This window comes from Zonotrichia leucophrys, chromosome 1 (genome assembly GCF_028769735.1).
Source record: "Zonotrichia leucophrys gambelii isolate GWCS_2022_RI chromosome 1, RI_Zleu_2.0, whole genome shotgun sequence".
Classification (NCBI taxonomy): Eukaryota; Metazoa; Chordata; class Aves; order Passeriformes; family Passerellidae; genus Zonotrichia; species Zonotrichia leucophrys.
Window position 1 is genome coordinate 86661564 of NC_088169.1, and position 23763 is coordinate 86685326.

Genomic DNA, 23763 nt, shown 5'->3' on the forward strand with positions numbered 1-23763 from the left:
GTTCAGCTCTGCCCACTTAATGCGATTCAGCTCATAGCAGTTTAAGAAACTTAAACTTCTGACCACCACATGCACAACTGAACCTCCAAACTACCAGGACCCAAGTTCCACATACCACAAGAGTCTGATTTGGGGTTCAGTGCTGCTAGTGCTCAGCACCACATCAGTGCAGATGCATGTGGTACTGGAATGATGCCACTCTCTCCACCTGGTGGCTTCCATGGCCAAATGGATCACAGCACACCTGTCCACGTGTAGAAGTCCCTCCTGCCTATTTCTACTGGCTCTCACACAGAGGCATGTGTATGAAGTAGTGTCATGCTCATTCCATTGTCATGTAGGAAAAAATACTCGAAGTGATGAGAAACCCCAAGAGTTCTCTCAACTCTCCATTACAGATAAACAAGGGCACTCCTAGCTGCTGCAGAGGAATCTTACTTTTCCTTCCATGGATGGGGACTGTTTTATAAATAAACACACTTAGAAATACAGAAATTTAGTTGTACCCAGGGGTATGAGGAAAGAGAGAAATGTGAGCCTCATAGAAAGACCAATCAGTAGTGAGACAGCAGTATGTGCAAGGACATGCCTATCTCCTCTGGCATCAGTATGATTAGCTGCCTTTCCAGCATGTAAGATGCTTAGTGAGAGCTTCCTGAGTGCAGGTATCATTTCTGTGTCATCTCAGGTCAGAGGGGGAAATTTCAGTCACCTAATTGCCAGTGCTGCAATAGTCTGCCCATTTCCTGGGGGGACCATCATGGTACCCCTTTGAGTATCATTGGGGGACAATATCTGCTGGTTATACTCCAAATAACTGAGAGCCAAGGCCTGAGAGCTACTGTGAGTGAATAGATTAGCCCATCCAGTTTCCCTCTGTCTGCAGTCATACTCTAAAGCCTCCAGTGAACACCAGCAAAGCACCCATATATTGAAAAACACAATTTGCAACAAATCTGAGTAGACAAGGATGGATTTTCCTTGTTATGCCTTGGCCCAGAGGCTTCTGGAAAGCCCGAGCTTTTCTGAATCAGAACCAATATTAGCCTCTTCTGAGATTTTTGAGAGTAAGAAAATTGACAACCATCCTGACAGAAAAGAATTTCCTTCTCCCACATTTACCTCATCAGTGTCATCAGGGAAGTAAACCTTGTGGAAAATTTGGGTTGTTTTGTGTTGAATGGCTTCCACTTCTACCAGATGGGGTGGGTATTTTCTGGATCCATTCCTGCAAAACAGGAGATGGCAAGTGTCACAGCATCATCATAGCAAGAATCCTTTTTTTAAATCTTCTCCTTTTAATGCATATCCTTTTGAGTAACTTCAGCTATTTTCTTAATATTATTTTTCTTCCAAAAAAGAAGAAAATTACTGAAATGGACCTGGATGAAGTTGATTAATTTCTATTTTTCTGCACTGCTTATCAGAAACCCAATGTCCCTTTCAATCGGTTTGGTGGAACAGAGAGAGGCTGTGAGCTTTCACTGTGCCCCCAGACACCAAAATACCTCCCAGCTGTATTTTTTCACACATATTTGGAAGTTGTGGTACAGTCAGGACTAGGAGTCTTTCAGTGCCATACCTCAAGGCTTTCTGGAGTCTCTGGATGCAGTCTGCTGCCAAGGGGTGATGTTTCCGGGATTGCAGGAACCTCTGGACGTGGGGCAGGAGGATGTTACTTGGAGGGAAAAGGCCTGTACACAGCCACAACAGCTCCCAGCCTTTCTCTTCACTGTATCTGCACAAGAAGAGACCCAGGAGGAAAAGAAAATCACTCGTGGCACGGACACTTCAGACACTGCTTTGCCCAACACATTCTACTGCATTTGGGCCAAGGGGAACAAAGAGCTCTTACTTGATGTGGTTGTCTGTGAGCTGCTTGAGGGTCTGGCAGTAGATTTCATCCTTTAGGGGTTCGGCTTTCAAGGCACCTTCAAATATTTGGTCTGTCAGCTCATTGACTGAGCGGGTCCTTTTGGATGGGTAGTCACCCATATATTTCAGCACAGGTGGGAGGCGGGAGTCAAGGATGAGCTAACTGGGATATTTGGTGAAGGCCCTCTGCTGATGATGTTGCTAAAGACATCCTACACATGACTACAGAAGTGGCTGCAAAGGGATATTCTGGCATCAAACTCTGTCTCCAAGGCCATGTGGACTAACTAGGGCTGTGGCCATCCACAGCAGGTACATTTGGAAGAGAGTCAGCTGAATCAAGACAGAACAGTGTCAGTGTGTGTGGACCAGCAGGACCCAACAACTGGTCCCTGAATCCTCACTGATTAAGAAGTAGACACACCTCAGATTTCAAGGATGCTTAAGGTAACATTTGTGGTGCAGACCCATTTCCAAGCCTGTGGCATGGTCCCACAGCCTTTAAAAGAGACCTCAAACCTTTCTTTGGGCTTTGCTCGGAGCCCTAAAGAGCCAGTTCAGCTCTTTGCCTGTCAGACCTGTTTCCCAAGGGGACTCCCAAGCAGAGGAAGGATATCAATAAAGGCCATACAGGCTTCTTGGGACAGTTCCTCACTGCCCAGGATCTTCTTCAGCAGTGGCTGTTTGATGGGCTCTCGGGTGTAACACCACAGCTTGTCCTTTCCACGGCTCTTGGTGATCATGACCCGGCTGAGGGTGTGCTTTGGAGGTGGTCTGGTGGCAAACACAAAGCAAGAGGTGGAGAGATTACAGGGAAAATAGGAACAGCTTATGGCCAATGTTTCACCTAGGGCAGTTGCTTATAGCACCTGGCTAACGAACTCTTACATCAAAAGGGACATCACCATTTAACAAGTATCCAGCTCCAGCTCTGCTCAGAGAGAACCACTTGTACTCTCCTATGGTTCAGAAGAGTCTCTTATAGACTCTACCTCACTAATGACACCACAATCACCCACCCTATCCCAAAAAGCTTCTAGCCACAGGAAGGATGATGGCAATGAACGGGCTGGTTGGAACAGCCACACTGAAAGAATATCACTTAGCAGTATTAGCCTGACAAGGGGAAGACATCTCAGAGGATCTGATCTCCCTGTTTGGATTGCCAGCCCATCCAAACAGAAGTGGAAGCTTTGGTCAGCTGCATTCAGCAGCGGTGCGCATTTAAATTTTTGGAACTGAGATGAAAATTCCTATATAGCCTTAAGAACATCCTCCCACATAATATTAAATTTCAAATTGCTACACCTCTGCTGAGAAGAAATACTTTACAAAACCTTATCTGTGGAAAACCTGCAGCTCAAATGCCATCACCTAAACCAAAAGTTGCAGTTGTACAAAGTCACACAATGGGGTATTCAGAGTCTTTCCCAGTAGCAAAAATTTCCTGATTCCCAAGCTACCTGCAGATGGACTCCTATAATTTTTGAGAATGGTTAAAAAAAATCACCTAAAATAATCATAGGAAAATTCCTCCAAGGTGTATGGCTTTACTCTTTCTTCACTGTCTGAAACTGCCATCTGCGAGGTTCTGATAACATCTTGTCGTTGGTCAGGGGTCATTGTGACCAGGGCCTGTGGGATGAAAAGCTCTCTGTTACCTGGTATCTGATGTATTCAGAGGAAGCAGATATAAAACAAGAACAGTGAAAGTGAGAATAATCCATCAATTCCTGTTAACAGTTGGTTAGAACTGTGCAGTTGTCATTTCTCTCTGCCATTCTCAATCACTGATGCAAGGAATAACAAGTATTTCCATAGTGTTGATCACTTCCTAAGGAAGATACTGTGCTCTGGAACCTACAGCTTCACATGTGAATGTAGCAGTTCCCTCCAACCACAAACACATCTTTAAGCAATCAGGCCAGCTGGAAGGATTTAGCACAATTCATGGACATTCCAAGTCACAAGTTTGTGGTGTCCTGAGTGCCAAGATCAGAAGAAAGGCTGAGATCATTTTTGCCTTGACAGCTTGTCACCTCTCTTATCCTCTTTGGTTTCTGCCTTACGTTCAGGGAGACTTGGCCAGATCTAAGCACTCCGTGAAGGCTTTGACCTCCCAGGACATTGTACCAAGTTGTGTAGCTCCATAAGACTGCTTACCACAATCTCCAATGGAGGCATGGTGACGGTAGGCAAGACATAGACGGAATCAGTTGGGAAATCCCCTCTCTGCTTGGTCCGCTCATTGAACCCATTAGCCCACCCCGAGTTCATCACTTGTTCTCCTGTGTCCTGGTCCAGAACTATCAAGTCTCCTTTAAGGAAGCTGAGGAACCCAGATTCTTCTCCCACTGCAAAAAAAACCCCAACCATTAGTTAGCAGTGTTTTTTTTTCCAAATTCCTCAGGAATATTAAATCTATCTCTACATTTACCACTGAGTTGGGCTATTTACTTGCCTGGATTTGGGTTGTCTTGGAGAGTGACCACATACTTGGATCGTTTCCTTAGTCCTTCAAGGAAGGTCACCACGAGGTCCCGGATGTCCTCTGCATTGTTGGAGGTGAAAGTGTATTCATCACCTTTAATGGTGGCCAGGGTGAAACTCTGCCCTTGCAGCTTTCCTCCTCTGGGATATATTTTTATAGGAGACATAAACATGAAACATAATGACATCCACAGGCAAAGCCTGGAAGAAGACAGATCTATGGTGAGATTGCCAGCCCAGTCTATTCCTCCTTACCTGCTGCTTGACACAGCTGTGATCTCTGGGAAAGAAAGCTCTAAGAGAACCTGCTCCTGTTCATCCACAAAGTACACCCCTGTCCAGTTGACAGCTACAATCACATCATTTTTAGGCAGGCTTGGCCCTGGGGTTAAGACAAGACATTCAATCAGCTCATGAAAGGTCTTAGGATATGGAAAATGTTTTAAAGGAGGATGCAATTATCAAAAAGCTCTGTGGTTTTTTAAGGGAGAGAAATAGTGGCAGACCCAAAGCCTGAGCCATTGCTAATCAGAATGCAACAAAAAATAATGTGTCCAAAAAAGACCATCTAGAAGGCCCCCTTCTTGTCTCTGGAATCCCCACCTCTCCTTCCTTTTGCTTTAGAGCAGCTTGTGCTCTAGGGATGTGCTCTACTGACTCACCTGAGAATTTGAAGGCTTCATAAAATCGAGAAAACAGCAAAGGCCACTTGAAACGTGCAAAATCCACTACTTCTTCCTTGACCTTTTTTGGGTCTGTCCTCTTCTGAGTATAAATTCCCTACAGAAAAAAGCAAACCACAACCAACATGAAGCAAAACACAGTTATATCCAGGAAGGGAGCAAGGAAAATCAATCCATGTAACCTGAAGATCTTGGACCAAATATTAATTGAGGTCTCAGTGGGGCTAAGGGCCAAACTACTACGGGAACAAGTGACAGTTTGGTCAAAGTCCTGGCCTTCAGTTCCCACTTTATGGAATAATTTGACTTGGAGAAGGCTGGGCAAGCATTTGGAGTGACCAGTCTCAGGGAGGTTTGTCTCACTAGACTGTGGGTTTCCCTAAAGTAAGTGTTTGCTTTTCAGCTTGACATTCCTTTAGCTGGAAGCAGACACTCATCCCTTAAGCCCCTTATTTAGGGCATCCTTAGACACGTGACGCTTCTGTACAAAGCCGACAGGCTGATGGGGGATGTGCAAGATCCAAGTGAATCCCTGTGTCTCCACTGACAGTTAAGTTCAGGTGGGATTCTCCATGCACATGGAGATGTTTACATAGTAGGGATCCTGATCTGAAGATGGCTCCTGATGTTAAATGAATGCCCATGCTCATGCCAGGAACATCACCCCTCATGAGTGGTCAGGAGTACTGGGTAATGAGTACTGGGAAGTGTTGTCGTGTGAAAGTGTCACAAATGTTCTAATTGAGGCCAGGGAGGTTTTATACAGTGCTTGGCACAATAAAGCCCTGACATTACCCAGAGACATGAACCTTCTCTGTAATACAACCGGTAACACCACAATCTCGTGTAACAGGAATGCCATCCCTGAGACGGTGTTTTGCATCTCACAGTAAATATTTGCAGGATGTCTTTTGCCAGATCTTGCATAAAAACCAATGGTAAAGCTGAATATGGTGAGTACTAGCCCTACCCTTTCTCACAGTTTTAGCTTTAGGCCAGGCTAAGAGCTGAGCTATGATGTCTGACACATGTTTAAAAGGCAAATGAAGCTATTGAAACATGACATGGTCCTTGACAGATGATCTATTGTCCCCACCTTTTTATGTGCAGCTATAATGAGCTGAGCCCATTTTTCCACTGTTTTTGAAGCTGTGATCTCTCTGTCTGGAATGTAGGATGGAATTAGATTTAGCAGCCTTTCCAGTACCATTTCTGACCCGTAGTCCACATAGTACTGCTGGGAAGCCAGTTCTGCCAGATCTTCCTCCTGTGGGAGCCAAACAAATCAAGTTAATGCTGTCACCAAGTCATCACAACATCCATCCTCCACTACTCAAGAAGCATGTTGTGGAGGCTGGGTGTACTACATAATTGTGTGGGGATGCTTCTTTTTGGCAGAACTTCACCTTTTGCACCTTTTTGCACATCTAAAGTTCAGGGCATTGACCACTGAAAGCTATGATTAAGCCTTACCATGTTCATTGTTAAGAATGCTCATGCAGCACATGGAAGTTTCCAAGCCCAGTCAAGAGAATCTGATTGCTGTAGCTCCTGTTTTCCAAGTGAGTACCATAATGCCCAAGCTAATGGGTTTCCAGGGAGGAATATTTATCATCCCCTTCATTGTAACCTATTTCACCATCTCAAAGATACTTGTTGGACCAGACTGGGAGCTGCTGAGGTCACACACCTTGTCACACCGGTACTCCCCAAACTTCACTCCCCGCACAATCTGTTGGTAGATGAGATTGGTGGCCACATTGTCCTCGCTAGGGTTGTGCCAGGGGGTGAAGATCTCCTTCCTGAAGAAGAGCCGCCATGGTGCATTGCGCTCCTGTGCTCCCTGCTCCTTGGCATACTGCTCGCACTGGGACACAGCATCCATCACGTGGTCATTGCCACTCCCCAGTGAGGACACCTAGGCAGAGCAGAGAGAAATGTGCCATTCACCTGAACAAATGCAGACCATTTTAGGTAGAGAGATCTATTTTTTAGTAACTCAGACTACCTTTATAATCAGAATAACAAAAATAATCAATGGTCTATGTCATCTAGCCAGCTGAGTCCTGCAGCATGGCTGGGTGAGCCATTACATTTTGAGCTCCAGCTTCCCATCCAGACTGAAAGAAGACCATCAACATGATTCAGCAAAGTCAATGGTCCCATTTTAAACTATTGTTGATTCATACTGTGCTTTGAAATGTGCTGTTTCAAAGTCATGGACTTGAATCCAACCTAGCTAAGCATCAGAAAAACCCAGAATAAAAGAGCCTGTCCCGTTACAGAAATTTACATGTCTCCTCACTGGGGTCTGCCATGAAGCCCCCAAAGCAGTACATCTCCTCAGACTTAGCAACCTTTGCTGAATGTCTCCTCAAAAAAGATGAAGAACACAGAGTGTAAACCATTTTCTTCCCCACCTAGAGGCAGAGGTGGCCACATCTGTAGGTGAGAATATACTTCATCCTCTTATACAGCAGCTCTTGGTATACTTGAGTTTCATTGACTTGCAGCTGTTGTCTCACCTGATGAAGCTTTGCCCCTCTCATTTATGCTCACCTTTATTTTAATAGAATTTCTGAGAAATATATATTTTTAGGTCAAATAAAGTAGGTTAAATGCCAATGCAGGCATGGCAGTTTGGATTTTATCTCATTTCAGATGCTTAATTTCAACTGTTAGCTTTCCAATTAAATCTAATTGGCTCCCTTGCATAAAAATCCAGGTAGGATGTTTTACTGGAAATTCATCTCTAATAAGCTTAACTGAGAGTAAGAGAATAGCATCACATAAGCTTCTAGGAGGAAAGGAATTTCTGAAGGTTTCTGGTCCACCAGACTAGTCAGAACAGGTGCATCTTTGAATGGGTTTCTCTGTGCATTTTCCTGTTAAACTCTGAATATCTCCAAGGATATTCAGAGGAGAGAGATTTTCCTACAACCCAGCTGCATAGTTTGACTACTCTTTTTGTGAAAATCATGCTGACATTTGCACTGTAGAAATAATCCCTCTGCCTTCTGGAAGTTATGTGACAGCAAGGAGAACCTCCCCCTTCTTTTCCAGAACTATTCAGGAACAGAAGTTAAGATGTACCTTGTCAAAAAGTGCAATGTAGAGCGAAAAGCCAAATCGGTCCTTCAGGCTGATTTTGTCAGCCAAAGAATTACAGAGCTCTTTAGCAGTTGTTGCAGAGTCTGTCAACAGTGTCTTTGTCGTGCCATCCATAAACGTGACAGGCAGCATGATTGGTTTCTTGGACTTGGTCGCCTGAAGGATTAAAGTCAAACTTTATAATGTTATGTGCATTTCAATACTATTGGCCTGCATACTCCTCCACCCCACTCTGGTAATCACTTACTAATTCCTGATCCCACTGACTGGCTGCTTTTCAGTGCTACCTCACCATATTTATCAACAGGATAATGTACAGCCAGCCACTGGAAGCACTTAGAAGTCACAGATATTTTATTTACTACATTCAGTCATCAAGGTGCCTAATCCAGAAAATAAAAACATGCTTGGGAATGCTCATAGACATTGGAACACAGCTGTATATGCTTGCAGACCAGTTTAGAAAATGAGCAAATTTGCACAAATTGCCTGTTCCAGCCATAATTATCCCCAAACAAGCCCCAGGGACCACTCATGGGAGGCAGTTGGCCTGCAGCCACTTTCATCTGGAAGATGGTTTTTTGAACACACAGGAGCTTGCTCTGTGCCAGCTGGACTCAATGCCAACAGCACATTTTTAATTTACAAATACTGATGCAGCCAAAAGGATTGATCTTCAACATACTCTGGAGCACATCCAGGATGTACAGGGAACGCAATATGTTGGAATTTCATGAAAACTGTTGACAGAAATAGGCATTCTGCTGTCCCACATTCTGTCCTGACAGAGATGTGGTTCTTGTGACAGTGGAAGACTTAAACCCTAAGCCCCAGTACCCTGGGGAGGACATGGAGGGGCTCATACCTGCAGCTCCAGCCAGCTGGGTGGCTGTGTCCTTGTCCCGTTGGCAAACGTCCGCCTCAGTCTCTCTTCACAATAGGGAGCGTAACCCGGGGGGCCTCCGTTGATAAAGTTCCTTAAATACTGTTGGCAGCAGGGAACACATTTAAGCCGAAGGTCTAAACAGAGGCCAAGCATTTGCAAAAAGTAATGTTTTATTGGAGAAAAGCCCTCTGTGACTAATGACAGTGATACCACTCAGGCTTGGATGTTACTGCATCACATCACTGGAAGCTGAGAGACAGTACACAGTCTGCACCCCTGCCTTGTTCTTCTACTGTGCATTTCTGGCCTCAGAGGATATAAGATACCAGACCAGATAGACCTTTGATTGAAGCCAGAGCAGAAGCTCTTCTGTTCCTGCTATTGCTGCCAGTGATTTCTATCTTTGTATTTTAAAGATGTGTTATAAAATGTTATTGAATGTCGGCCAAAAAGATGGGAGCAAATGAAAAACATGTATAAGTAATGATTCCAGAGGATTGTAAATGAGTGCTACTCAGAACATTTAACTGAAAGCACAAAAGATCTTTCACAGTGACATTAATAGATATCTCCCTAGTCAGATTTCAAATAGCATTTTGACCTAAAATAGAATTTGAAGCACTTCAGTGTATGTTAAAAACATAACGACATTATTCTGATTTCCACAATATGAAAGATAACACACTCAAAAATTTTACACAAACACTTTGGCCAAAATGTTAGCAAAGACTAATAAATCTGTAAACCAATTTTTTCTGAGAGACTTTATAGAAAGATAGAGTTCTCTGAATGATAACACATAGCTATTCCTTCAGAAACACAGACTGCTTTGTAACACTGTCAGCCATAAATAACACGCCAGAGAGACAGGTATCTCTGTCAATCCTAACTTACAGAGACAGTATGGAGTACCAATGTAACACAGGTAGGTTATAGGGATGAGAGGTTATAGGTTATAGGGACGCAGATTGAGGAGTTCTTGCTAGACAATGGCCATATTCAGCCGATGTGCAATCCAGCCTGCTTGTAATAATGGACAATGGACACGTTCACAAACAATGAATAATGGACATATTCAGAAATGGGGTCGGTATATCCTTGAAGAAGATACAAGAAGAAGAGTCATCAGGACTCAGCAATTTGTCAGCAAGCTTGGGAAAGTAAGAAAAAAGTGAGTCATGGGTGGGCCAGATGACCACAGCAAGACGCGTGAAAAATTGGGTGATCCAATCAGTATTCTATTTTAGACGCGTGAACAGCGAGGATTAACCAATCATGTATTAGCTAGAGATGCATGGACAGTAGAGATTTATTAAAAATATAGTCTTTTTAGGTATAATTAATTTGACTTCACTGGATCATATTGGTTATGGTGTGATGTTCCTGAACCTCCGCACCCCGCAGAGATCTGCTGCAAATGATTGTAAATGGTTGATGCAATGTCAAAGTGTAGGTTTAATCGTGCTATTGCTAATAATGAACTATGCAATTACATATTTTTTCACATTCCTACTTCCTTGTGCCTGAACCTTCCCACCTAGACCTACTGTTAGTTGAAAGAAAGGTGCAAAGAACAGGAGTGCTAATATGCCTTGGCCCATATTTAACACATGATGCGATAAAGCTGGGATCCAAAGCATAACTTGAATATCTGGGAGCTGGAATAGATATTGAAGACCTGTCTCATTATCAATGAAATCCTTCTCAAAATGTTCAGTTCTAATTGATACTTTTGAATGACAGAATCATAGAAGGAAATGGATGCCATGCAGAGGGACCTGGACATGCCTAAGAGTTGGGCCTGCGTGAACCACATGAACTTCAACAAGGACAAAAGCAATTTCCTGTGCCTGGGCTAGGGCAATCCCAAACACAAACGCGGGCTGGGCAGAGAATGGATTGAGACTAATCCTGGGGAGAAGGACTTGAGGGTATTCATGGACAAGAAGTTCAACATGACCCATCAGTGAGCAGTCACAGCTCAGAAAGCCAAACGTGTTCTGGGCTGCATCACCAGCAGTGTGGGCAGCAGGGCAAAATTCTGCCCCCTGCTCTGCCCTAACCAGATCCCAGCTGGAATGCTGCATCCAGCTCTGGGGCCCCCAACACAAGAAAGATGTTGAGCTGTTGGAGCAAGTCTGGAGGAGGCCACTAAGATGCTCACAGCGCTGTAGCACCTCTGCTATAGAGACAGGTGGAGAGAGTTGAGGTTGCTCAGCTGGAGAAGAGAAAGCTCCAGGGAGACTTTAGAGCACCTTCCAGAACTTAGAGGGGCTACAAGAGAGCTGGAGAGGGACTTTTGATAAAGGCATGGAAGGACAGGACAAGGGGAAGTTACTTTAAACCAAAAGAGGGAAGGTTTAGATTGGGCATAAGGAAGAAATTATTTGCTATGAGGGTGGGGTAAGGCACTGGAACAGGTTGTCCAGAAAAATTGTGTCTGCCTCATCCCTGGCCAGGGTGCATGGAACTCTGAGCAATCTGGTCTAGTGGAAGGAACGCCCTCTTGGCAGCAGGGTTTAGCTGGATGACTTATAAAGATCCCTTCCAGCCCAAACCATTCTATGCTTCTGTGATTCTATGATCCCGTGGTTGTATGATTCCATGTCTGAGCCTCCAGAACTACTTATACATTATTTCTGACAAGTGCTTCACTATCCTAAAGAAACCTTCTATTATTAAAGATTTAAACCAACACAACTTCCTGCACCATACTTCTCAGATCTCATTTCCACACTTAATTTAATTTCCTGTGACTTTGCCAGTGATTTATCTTTATTAGATTTCACACTGACAAGGCCTGGGGATGAAGGAGGCATTTCTATTCTTGGCTTCAGCTCTTTCAGTGCTGAACACCCAGTATCTAATCTGATATCTATGGAAATTAATGGAACATCTTTATTTCCAGTCAGGCACTGGAACAAATTGTCCAGGGAAGTGGTGGAATCATCATCCCTGGAAGTATAAAATAAAAAAAAGCAGATATGGCACCTGTGGACATGCTTTAGTGGTAGGCTTGGCAGTGGTTGGACTTGATCTTAGACGTCCTTTCCAACCCAAAAAATTCCATGACTCTCTAAGTAATTTGGAAACCACACTGTTCAAATCTAGGCAACAGAACTTTGCCCAGAAAAGAGAAAATGCTTAAGAACAACCTGATTTTCTAAAGTGCCAGCCACTTGGCATCTCCTACTGACTTCAGTCCTGCTGATCCACAGTGCTATTGAAGATGGGTTACATGTTATCTCATGTGGCTGTTTGGAATTGGATGTTCTCAATATGACACATGATGGGGAACATAACATCATTCAGAGAGCACCTTTCCAAATGTACTTCCATGTAAACTAAATCCTTCCCTTTCTAAGTGCATTTTTTTAGTATAAATTTATATTTGTAATTGGCTGTGCTCTACCTTGCCAGTTATGGTAGAGTAGATGCCTGAGGTCATACTGTCAAAGCCAGTAAATGCTGAATGCACAGGCCTCTGCCTTCAAGAAACAGACGAGAAATGTGGGCTATTCTGGTTGCGTGAATTCCACTTGCAGGCTCCCACAAACAAATTTCCTACCAGAAGTCACTTAATCTCATCTTCACACATCTACATGCAGGAGACATCATGTAATTTGGTTGTCTACATTACCTTTAGAGTCACAGGAAAGAGACAGTCACTTCTCAGGAGTGACTCATCTGATTGACATTAATCATTGAACCTTGGATCATGAACAATTTCCTTAGGAACTCTCTCATCTTCATTTCTGGCAAAGACTAGGATTCTACTACTGTGAAACCCAAGAGAAAAGCTGGTCTCATGAGCAGAAAAGAAAATGTATTGGTAGATAATTCATTAGACAAATGTAATCTACAAGGTACCTTCACAAACTTCTCAGAAGGAGCAAAACATCCCACACAAAGGGACATCAGTATCCAACCCCTAGCATGGCTGCTTTTGGATGGGTTCTGAGTCAGCTGCTTGCAGATTTGACAGTAGATTTCATCCCTACAATAGGAATTAAAAATAATTAAAAGTTAAACAATAAAAAAGAGGAATTATTTAACACTAACTTCTCTTAATAAACATAAACACATAAATTGGCTAAACCAGAGATGAGCAAGTGCCCTTCATTTGACACTTTTCAATTTTTGAATGCTTCATTTAGCAGCTGAAATGAGTTTGAGTTTTTCATTAGCAGACCATTAAAAATATTCATACAAAAAAAGAGATACAATAGTCAAATGGAAAACAGAGAAGTGAGGAACAAGAGTGGGCATTTAACAGACCAATCCAGTGTCTTTAGGACTTCCAGAAATATTTGAATCCGCATGGTCTTTCCACTGCGTCTGATATGGGCAGTAAGGAACGTGATCCAGCCTAGTCTGCATTATACAACTTAACCATGAAAATAATGAAACGAGAGCTTTGTAAAGCTGCAGATAATATCAAACTTGTTTGAATAGCTCAAGAAAAGCTCAAGGAAAAAGGAATGGAAAGAATGGCATGTTCATGCCTTTGTTTTGATGTCTAACCTTAAGGCTGGCCTGAGGATGCCATTACCAATAATGAAATGGAGCTTCTCCAGGTTGGAAGTGGGTCGGTCTTCGAGCATGCTATTACCCTGCAGCGTAGACTCACCATCATGAAGTCTCTTTGTCACCTGCCAACCAAACATATTGGTCTCTTTCAGGACAGCCAGTCACTGTGGGCCCCCCCACCCCCATCCCAAGTGTGTGGTGCTCCCCAGAAGGACTCCTCCACCAGCCAGGAGGGCTCTCAGTTCTTTGATCTAGGATTTTAAAGGGAATGGGAGGGTTTGACTGCGTTGGCTTTAATCATGTGTGGGTGAAATTAAAAAGGGTCCTGTCTAGTTACACTTCTACCTGCTTGGTCCTTTCCCAGGGTTTCTACAATGGCACCCCCTTGTATCCCAGCTCTGAGCTGGTCCTGCTTCTGGAAGAGGGACACCAAAGTTCTTTGGAATAAACCATCTAATTGCCAAGGAGGACTTGTCCCTTTAATCTAATCATATTAAAATAATCATCAGTGTTTTCACAGGCAAAATTCCCCATGCTAATGGTGCAGCTGAAACTGCATAAGCAGGGTGCTGTTTGTGAAAACAAGGATGGCACTTTGTCTGCCTAGAAGCTCACTGTCTCAGCTAGTCAATCCCATCTCCATTTAGAGAGATGGACATTCCTAGAGCATCTTCAGAGCCAATTAGGGTGAGCTGGATTGGGCCCTGTTTCTCCCCACTGACCCCTAAGGAAATATCTCACAGAGCAATCTTCATGCTCTCAAGCAGCTGTAGCCAGGTAAGATGGTGCCTGCTCTGGAAATGGGCAGTCTATCAATTGTCTCCATCACCCCCTCCTGAAAGATTTATCATTCCTGACTCTTTTGAGATAGCACTTCTCAAAAGCTCTCAGCCTGGGGTAACTGCTCCCATGGGGAATTCTGTCCCTGGCACAGGAGTGGAGCAGAGTGCTGTTGGAGACCCCATCTCTGCTATCTACGGGCAGGAAACTAACAGCAGGGATAGCAATCAGACCATCACAGAGTGGTGAGAGGTATCAGCAGCTGGATGGAGGGCTGTGAAAGAGGGGAGGGAAGGTGCTGGATGGATGGAGAACAGGAGCCGAGGGGAGGCCGGCGCGAGGTGCAGAATGACTCAAGGAGACACGGGAAGCCAACCTTTCCCCTTAAACACTCCTTAAATCTTTCAGGCAGAGAGACAGGTAGCGCCAAACCCAGAGGAGGGCTGGTTCTATGTTGTCTAGGGAAAAGCAGAAGAGAGTCAGAGAGGGCTGCAGACAATCCAACGGCACTTGTGCTGCCAGGCGGCCAAGCGTCTCCCCTCACCTCCTCCGTCAGTTTGGATTTCTTCTTGAGCGTTAAGGAGACCAGTTTGTGCCGCACACTGTTCTTCTTGTGCCCATCAACATGAGTACTCTGAAAAGCGAGAGGAGGGGATGCAAAGTGGTGAGATGCAAGTGCTGCACAAGTGCTCTCTCTGCCTCCCTGGGCTCCTGCAAAAGACCATTAATCCTGAGCAGAGACTGAGATGTGTCAGAGGCTACTGGGAACCAGAAGTCTGGACCCATATTCCTGAGCCTCTGGATAACCCAGGGCTGGCTCTGAATTTTGTAAATACTCTCTAATCAGTAAGTGTCCCTCAGATCAAAATTATATATTGGGAACATATGAAAAAAGTTATGTTGAATACATGGCTGATTTGTGCTGAGCCCAGGTCCACCCCGTTCTGCTGTATGACAGTGGAAATGAGATGAGCAAGACCACTCTCTGAGACAAGTCATTTGCACAGCAGGTTTTTAGCTGGAAGTCATCTAGCCAGGGATTCAAGAACAGGTAGTCCATCCCCTGTGGTTTCATAATTTTTAACCAGTCCTGTGCTCTGTCAGGTTTCCCAGAAGGACACCTTTGATGTGGGACAGTTCCAGACACTGACTATATGTCATCATATTATTTGCTGGCTTTCTGCTTTTATAGCAAAATTTGGGCCCAGTTAACCTCTACCCATTTAAACAGCTTTGAAAAGACCACAATTTCACACCTAAATGACTGTGATGGTTTATATCCATTATAAACATGAGCTGGTGCTGTAAACCTGGATTTGCATATCATTTTGCTCAGGTATCTTTTTGTACTGTGACGAGATGATTTAACCACAGTCAAAAAGGACAGCTTAAATTTCCTTCTCTTCTGTTCTACCTGATATCTCAGTTGGCCAAAATACAACTTTTTGTAATAAACAAGAAAGAAGTTATGGGCAGAAGGAATGAAAGGTGATTCCTGGTATATATTTTTACAGAATTATGATCCTAAGGCTACTCTCATCAGGTAATTCACTGGAAGTGCTGAATGGTATCGTCATTTTAAGAACAAGAGATTTGTTAATTTACCTCTACAAATACTACAGAGATTGTCAAGAAAACTTCTTGAAAATTGAACAGTGGCATTCCAGAAGATGCCAATAGCGGATTATATCTCATCCCGTTGAATAAAGCAATTGCCAAAGATGAAAATGTATCAGCACTGTGGACATTGATTTCTCCAGAATAATGTTTTGTCTGGGAAGGATACTAAGATGAAGTCCTCCAGTGACATCCAGAAGGCACTCAGGATGCAATAGGGATTTGGTTTTTTAAAAAAAATTTATTTCCACAGCCTAATCTCCTGGTAACTAATTACTTCCTGCTCCAAGATTAAGGGCACATTTTTAATTTAGTCTCTTCCGACTCAGGGCAGATCAAAAGGAAATCTCCAAGTAAGAAACATAGGACATTGCATTCCCCCCTGTACTTTAGCCCTGCAGGGTGGAGGAGAGAGATCAAAGTCCCATGAGAGATATCAGGGCACTTCCTTCACTGGGGAACATTCAGCTGGCAGACATTCAGCTCTCCCTGTGAGGAAGGGACAGGATCACAGGCAATTCATAGCATAAGTGCAAATAAAATCAACAAACTGATTGCCTGCAGCAAACCCCACAAGTTGTTTCTTTCCAACACATTTCACCAAAACCTAAGAATAACAACATCTCTTTTACAGCCACAACAGTTACCTCTCCTTCTCCCTGCAGAGCCTGCAGCTCTTTCTTATAGGTCTTCTTCCCAAGAGTCTCATAGATTTTTGTCATTACTGGTATCTTTTCACCACCATCACTCATGGCTGTGTGGTATTTCGGCTCAGGAAGGTCTCCCATGAAACGCAGGATTGTGATCCATACAGCAAGTGCCGCCTATTTGAGAGGAAAGTCACAGCCTGTTAGCTCACACCAGGGCAGTGGAGGGGGTGGTCCAGCCATGCTGAATCCATCAGGATCCCCACTGTGGTCTCTCTGTACATCTGCAGGAGATAAAATACTTCCTTGTGCCACACATAACAGTTCTGCTTGCAGCACATGTCCTCTCTGAATGCTGGGCAGGCTGCTGGCTGGGACCACACATTCTGTGTGGCTCTGTGTTTGTGTCACCATCAATGTGTCTGTGAACCCCACAAGGGGTTTGCTGCTTGCCAACCTTACCAAGAGGCAGGGACTGGCGTCTCCTGACCCACAGGGGAAGAAGAACCACAGTGAAGGCAAGCTCATGGGTAATGTAATATGCATTATAGGCATGCAGGTTCAATCCATTTCTGCTCCTGTACTGCTGCTATGGGACAAACAGTTCTTCTCTTCTAGCTCCGCACTGGTGATTATGACAGGGTAAGAAGCAACTTTTCCAACTTCCTAGAATCTTTACAAGTTGTGCTGAAGCAACAATTTCCATTGCCCATGCCCTGAGCACCTCATTGTCTTAACACCAAGGTACAGAGAGGGACCCTCCTCTCTAATGCTCCATCCCTCTGATATTCCCTGTTTTACCAGCACTCAAAGCATACTGGTGGGACAGTGGCCATGGACACATATGTAGCAAATGAGTGTATCCCAAAAGGGAAACTCCATCTGGCTGGAGGGTTCCCCAGGTTTGCTCCAACCCACCCAGCCCTGCACAAGGTTTTTCATCTCCTGCCTCACCAACTGGTCTCCTTCATCTTCGTGGTACAAGAGAGGCTGCTTGAGGGGCCGGCGGATGTACGTGTGTGTTGTTGTGCCCTGGAAATACGTGGCAGCAAACTTGGCAAATTTGTATTCTGATAGGTCTTCTTCCTCCTCCTCAGGGAGAGGCAATGCTGCATCCAGGTCCTCTTCCTCCAGCTCCTTCTGGACTTGCTCAAGATCCTGTTGTGGAAGGAAATGTCAGACACTCAGCATGGCTTTGGATATCAAACTACCATTTCCCTTTAGGCCTGACTTTTCTGCCAGTCTGATTTCCATCCCAAAACAAAAAGTCAGCTGGAGAAAAAACATGGAACATAGCTCTAGAGCCCATGCAAAGCCCAAGCTTTGAAGGACATGCCTGTGCCCAGGAATATCCCCAGAGCAGTAGAAGATACAACAAGATGCCCTATGCATAGCATGAGGAAAGGATGTCTAAGAGCTAAATGCCATGAGTGATAAACCTAAAAGGAAAGATCTCAAAGGCCACAAGTCCTTGGTGACCCTATAGTGACAGCACTCTCCTCCATTTGGTAGTCTCAGGGAAAGATGCCAGGATGCCTGCCCATCTCTAGCCACAGCACAATACCCTCTGGGGTCACGCAGGAGAGCCTGACCTTGAAGGAAGCCTTCAGAGACCCACTTTCTTATTACTGTACTCTTTCTTGATCTATTAATGTTTTGCTAATGCCTGTCATGTGACAGCTAGGCTCCTGTACATCTCCAGTACCTCAAAGCCATTGGGCGCCTGTCCCTCCTGGCCAGGAAGGGAGGAGGTTGTCCCCAGGAATCCAAACATTTTGTCCACCATTTCTGAGTCATTCACTGGCTCATTGCGAGCTCTCTCCATTTTTTCTAAGAGCTCTTTCTTCCGACGTGCTTCCTCTTTCTCCTTTACTTCTCTCTCTGCATCTTCCCGTGCCAGCTGGGCCAGGCGTACCTGCAAAAGGAGAAGTGCAATGACCGAACTACTACTTCCAAAGAGCTGGCAGTAAATTCCAAAGAGCCCGGCATTAGGAAGGCAGGCTGCCTGGTGCTTGGGGCACTCTATCTGTATCATGACTTGGAGCAAATCAGTGACATGTCCATGTCTCAGTTCCCCAGCTGCAGAAGGACAAAGCAATGCATTTTCCCCATTCCTTAGTGCCTGCTTAGGGGTGTTGGCCCATGCACAGCAACTCTCACTGACCTAATTTTTTTCTTTTATACAACAGCCCTGCATGTCCACACACACACAGTGTCCCAGTTCCCCCTTTATACAATAGCAAAAGTGAATAATAACTATAATCTCTGGCATTCCTGTGCAGCAAATCAGAAATTCTGGAGCAGACTCAAACTAATAGAGCACAGAGTACTTTGGTGAATTAAATACAAATCACTCAAGCAGGGCAGAAATCCCTTAGATATTTTTGTCATTGTGTCTCAAAGAAGCAAAACTAGTTCCTGGAGAACAGACAGAACCCCACAAAGAGATCAGTCCCCATGTACTTGGTGTTTCTTTTCTGCTTCTTCTTTGGCTTTCTTGGCACTCATCTCCTTTCGAAGTCGTTCCTCTTCTGCCAGCCGAAGTTTCTCTGCTTCCAGGCGTCGATAATACTGTGGGAATAAACAGAAGAGCCTTTCTGAATAGGCATCTAATTATTTTTGGAATTATTTTTTCCCCTTTAAAATTGCATCCCAAGAGCACACGACACAGAAGCACGTGTTTCTCCCCTCTCCCCATCTCTGTTCCTCCTCCATGGCACTCCCTATCTCTGTTCCTCCTCCATGGCACTCACCTCGCCCCGGAGGCGCCTGTAGAGCCTTCGGGCGATCATGCCGCGGGCGTAGGCCTGCACGGTGAGCACGGCCCAGAGGCGGTGCCGGAAGGCCCTGCGGACCAGGTAGCCCCGGCACCGCGCCTGGAACTCGATGATGCGCCGGCGAGCCATGTGGTACTGCTTGTGGAGCTTGCGGGATCGGTACAGGGCCTGCAGCCTCAGGAAGCCAATCCGCATCTGCAAGAGGGAGCAGGATGAGACCGCCCTGCCAGCCCGGGGCTCGCCCACCCTAAGCAGATTTCCACTGCTAATCTCCTGCTTGCATGGCTGTAAATAAGGGCCACTGAAATCAGTCCCCACGACAGCACACCTTCTGGAGGGAGGTTCTCCAAGAGGGTGAAGAAATGAAGCTGTCTGGCTGCTGCATTGATTCAAAGCCCAGGAAAGACAAACACAGTTTGTTCCCCACTGAGCCTTTGAGAGGCCTCAGGATGTCTGGCTGGCCATCCCAAGGTAGCCACGAGCCATAAAGGTTACTCCTATGGAGGTCCAGCATCTGCAAAACCCCTGCCTGACAGTGAAGGTGCTGTTTGATGGCAAGAGGCAGCATCCTAGCCAGCCTGAAAGTGGCTATTTCTATCAAGTTGAAAGCTTGAAAGGTTATATTGAGATACTTTAGACTTTAACACACTTCCCAAAAGACTCTGCTGTTGGATCAAAACCAGTTGGAACAGGGAGAGAACAGGACTATGGATTAGGAGGGTGAGAAGTTCAAATATGGTTCCACATGGAGATGGAGTACATTTTTTAGAGGAAGCTGGTCTTGAGTTTTCAGTCATCTGGAAACTAGGGGAAGACTTATAAAACCCCAAATGACCAGTTGGTGCAATGGACATATAAGTCACAGGGGAGAGGACACCTAGAATGTGATCTCTTCAATGAGATGACAAAGCAGAAGAGCAAACTTCCATTCATCACTCCAACTGATAAAAGCCAACCTCACTACTTCCGACATTCAATGGGACATTTTGAACCAGGAAACCCTTATGTATGTCCCAGGTCAGAGAGGCAGGAAGGCAGAGGTGTGAGGAAGCACCCCTGTACTTACAGCACCATAGTTCTTCCTGCAGTTATGTCCACGCCAGTATCTCTGAATCATCAGGACTGAATTTCTCACTTTCAGGAAGTTGGACCTGCAAAAGCATTTCAATTATTTGCCTCTGTGGTTTGACAAGTTATCATCATCTCCTGAGCCTTATTTCTTGAAGATTTGAATCTGAGGGTCCAGGTGGAATAACCACCACATTTTTGGCTTGAAAATGTCTCCTTCCCTAGCTTTCCTTACTTTCATAAAAACATCTGTGGGCACTCTCTCTGAGAGGTCTCTGCAGAAGATTATGCCACATTATGGAAATAGGAAGAACAGGAGATGATGGGAATCCCAGCCTAGCATCATCTTCTCACACCTAAAATCTCTTCTCTATGTGTCCTTCCCATTTTATTCTAGCACCTAAAAATGGATTGAATTCAAATGATCCTCACCAACAACACTCTGCTATCCCTATCTGCTCCTCCAGTCCTCAGCCTGATCTGATCCTACCTCCAGACAACATGGAGACAATTGTGTTGGGAGGCCTTGGGGGGTCTCGTCTCACTATGATCAGTGTGTGAAAGATTGATGAGTTATTTAGTATATGTCCTTTCTGCAAAGCACAACCTGAGTCACAGCTGTGGCTTGAACAATCAAAGAACATAAAATCCCAAAAAATGTCCCTCCTTCATAGGTGAAGCTTGTCCTTCGCTGTGGCTCCCCCTCTTCATCCACAATAGTGCCATGAGCTACCTGTCCTCTTCCTATGTCTCGAAACTGGGTTGCAAAGGGAATAGTTCTGAACCCCTTGGGCTTTGGGGAGAGCAACTTTAGTAGCAGTGGTGACCCAGCGTTCCCTCGGCAGTCTCGTGGGGATCTCCACAGACTGGAGATCATGGCCTCAGCATGGCCTTCAGGTGGCTCAGAGCCCTCTGCTGCCCTGCCATAGCAAACACCACATCCCCTGAAGATGGCACTGAACAGGGACAGAACATCCTAATCTGCGCAGGTTTGAGGCAGATAACACAGTTATCCTCTTGTTTCCTCTACTGTTTTCCTCTAGTACTTGCTGCAACTGAGTGTCAGCACATCAGGGGTCCCCTCTGGTCATCTAGGCACCAAAGAAGTGATGCAGCCTCCAGGATCCACTTGTTGGATGAAGCATCCTGCACAGCCCACCTCCCATTGGTTCATACCTACCTGTCTTTATACCCACGGACCACCTTCTGGATGAGGATGACTTTGTCTGTGATGGCCTTGTCTCTCTCAATCTCCAGCAGCATGTCATGGTGGTCCTGTGGGAGGAAGCAACAAAACACCAATGTCTCAGGCTCTTCCTCTGCCTGATATGTGGTCAGAGTGGGTGGTACAAGACCCTTCCCCAGGACAGCTGTCCAAAATAAACTCTGGGGTCATTTTACACCCCAAGTATTACCCCACCTGCTCACTGGGGAAATCCTAACATAAACAATAGCAATTTACAGTCTTCATTCCCAAATGAACCAGGTCATCCAGAAGCTGCAAATGCAATACTTCACAGTCTGAAAACAGCCAAATTACACTGCCCCTCCCTGCAGAGCTCCCTCCTAGTGCTCTCAGCCATGGGAGCAGCTCCTAGGAGCACTGGAGAGGTTTGCAAACAAACTCCAGGCTACCTGGGTCCCATCACTTCTTCCAGCCAAGACTGCAATGCTTCCCTAACCTAAGGAAAAAAAAGCTCTTCAAAACACTGAATTTCCTTTGCCCTGAGGCTTTCAGATACACCAATCCAAGCTTTATTCTGATTCCTCCCATGTTGTGTGTGACGCAGCTTTCTTCCCCGGGCATGGCAAGCTGAGCCATGCCACACTGCGTGCAGCAGAGGCAGCTCCACATGTTTCCTGCTCTGCTCGACCTCCCGTGGCCCCTCAGGGCCTCCCAATTTCTCTGTTTCCTGCCCTGACAGCTGTGAAATCTTGATAACAGGCTCTGGAAAGAGCAACTAGTGCCAACAAGTTCTGGGGAAGAGATGGGGGTGTTTGTGCTGGCAGTGGGATTTGGGGATGAATTTAGGTGTAAGCAATCACGGTTTATCACTGTGATTTTTGCTCAAGAGAAGCCTCACGTCCTCAGAACAGCACAAGAATGGGTTTGTAAGGAAAGATGAGTGTGTAAGGGGCTGCAGGGGACCTGCAGTGTTGGACTGTTCTGTATCAGTTGGACTGATGCAGAAAAGGAGACTGTAGGCACATCTTGGGCTGCAGAAGGATGTGCAGAAAGGAAAATGAGCCTGTTGTTCTCATGTCCCTCTCTCTGCAGGGCTCTGCATGGGCATCCTCCTGCTGCTGTGCCTTTTGGGTGAAGGCAGGAGAGGAAGCTGAACCACAGCCCAGGAGGGAAAAGGCTGTGCACTGGATGTGACCACTTTTGTGTCGGTATGGATTTGTGAATGCATCAGAGCTGGCATCATGTCAGCACTTCCTCCTACCTGCAGCTCCTAAACTGGCCCCAAATGTTCTGCCTTAAGCCAAGGTCTACCCACTGACATGCCAGCCCAGAGACCATGGAAAAGGGGTATGTCTTGTGATGGAAAGGAAATGGTAGGAGACACCTCCAGAGGCAAGGATCCAAGATGGATCCCAAGAGGGAATGTGGAGAACCACCCACCTTTAGAAATATCTTTGTCTTGCCAATCTGCCAGTCATCATGCTTCCCCAGCACTGCTTCAGCAATGCGCTGGCAGGTCCCACGCAGGTCACCCTGACAGAAAAGGAGTTGGGAATCACCAGGACCAGACTCATCCACTGCTCCTCCCAGGCCCAGTGTAAACCTTTTCTGGTCCCAAATCCTGCAGTTTTCTGCTAATGAGGTTCTCATGGCTTTACTGTCACTTTGTTTAAGATGAGTGAGACAGACAACCTGAATACGGTACCTGTCCCTGCCAGCGCTGTAACCATTTTTCTTCACTTGGAAAGCCCAGAGCACCACTGTGACACTGGGGGATCATATGTTGCATAGTTGATTTTGGAGAGGAGGCACACCCCATAAATATCTCTGGAGACCGCCCAGCAGAGAGCATTCAGTGCCTGTGAAGGAGGACTCTCACCTGCTTGTAGGCTGGCTTCACCCCCGGCATGAGCACCCGGTAGCGGTCCACGAACTCCACGAAGGTGTAGCGGATGGGGTACCCCGCCCGGCGGATGCGGATGGTCTCCATCATCCCTGAGTACCGCAGCTGACGGACGCACAGCTCCCGGTCAAACAGCTGGGGGGGTTACAGGACACCAAATCAAATCACCAGGGGTCTGAGTGTAAATCTTTCAGGGCTAGCTCACTGCAC

General features: G+C 45.5%; 1 protein-coding gene across 6 annotated transcripts in view; it reads right to left on the reverse strand.

Moving 5' to 3' along the window:
• MYO7A (myosin VIIA) overlaps positions 1-23763 on the reverse strand; it is a 99012-nt gene that overhangs the window by 8329 nt on the left and 66920 nt on the right. For 3 of the 6 annotated variants that reach the window (XM_064720496.1, XM_064720486.1, XM_064720476.1), the window contains 25 exons: positions 23530-23688; positions 23091-23183; positions 21645-21739; positions 20463-20547; positions 19373-19591; positions 19083-19190; positions 18325-18534; positions 17574-17777; positions 16620-16796; positions 14900-14989; positions 13570-13697; positions 12916-13042; positions 9025-9144; positions 8142-8315; positions 6739-6966; positions 6145-6315; positions 5028-5145; positions 4621-4747; positions 4337-4506; positions 4039-4229; positions 3386-3510; positions 2492-2649; positions 1856-2009; positions 1583-1738; positions 1123-1228 (listed from right to left, as the gene is read on the reverse strand). In XM_064720496.1, the coding sequence (XP_064576566.1) occupies positions 1123-1228; positions 1583-1738; positions 1856-2009; positions 2492-2649; positions 3386-3510; positions 4039-4229; positions 4337-4506; positions 4621-4747; positions 5028-5145; positions 6145-6315; positions 6739-6966; positions 8142-8315; positions 9025-9144; positions 12916-13042; positions 13570-13697; positions 14900-14989; positions 16620-16796; positions 17574-17777; positions 18325-18534; positions 19083-19190; positions 19373-19591; positions 20463-20547; positions 21645-21739; positions 23091-23183; positions 23530-23688 (3693 nt within the window). Of the gene's footprint in view, positions 1-1122; positions 1229-1582; positions 1739-1855; positions 2010-2491; positions 2650-3385; positions 3511-4038; positions 4230-4336; positions 4507-4620; positions 4748-5027; positions 5146-6144; positions 6316-6738; positions 6967-8141; positions 8316-9024; positions 9145-12915; positions 13043-13569; positions 13698-14731; positions 14990-16619; positions 16797-17573; positions 17778-18324; positions 18535-19082; positions 19191-19372; positions 19592-20462; positions 20548-21644; positions 21740-23090; positions 23184-23529; positions 23689-23763 lie in introns of all 6 variants that reach the window. The other 3 variants (XM_064720460.1, XM_064720469.1, XM_064720452.1) reach the window with 1 other exon arrangement.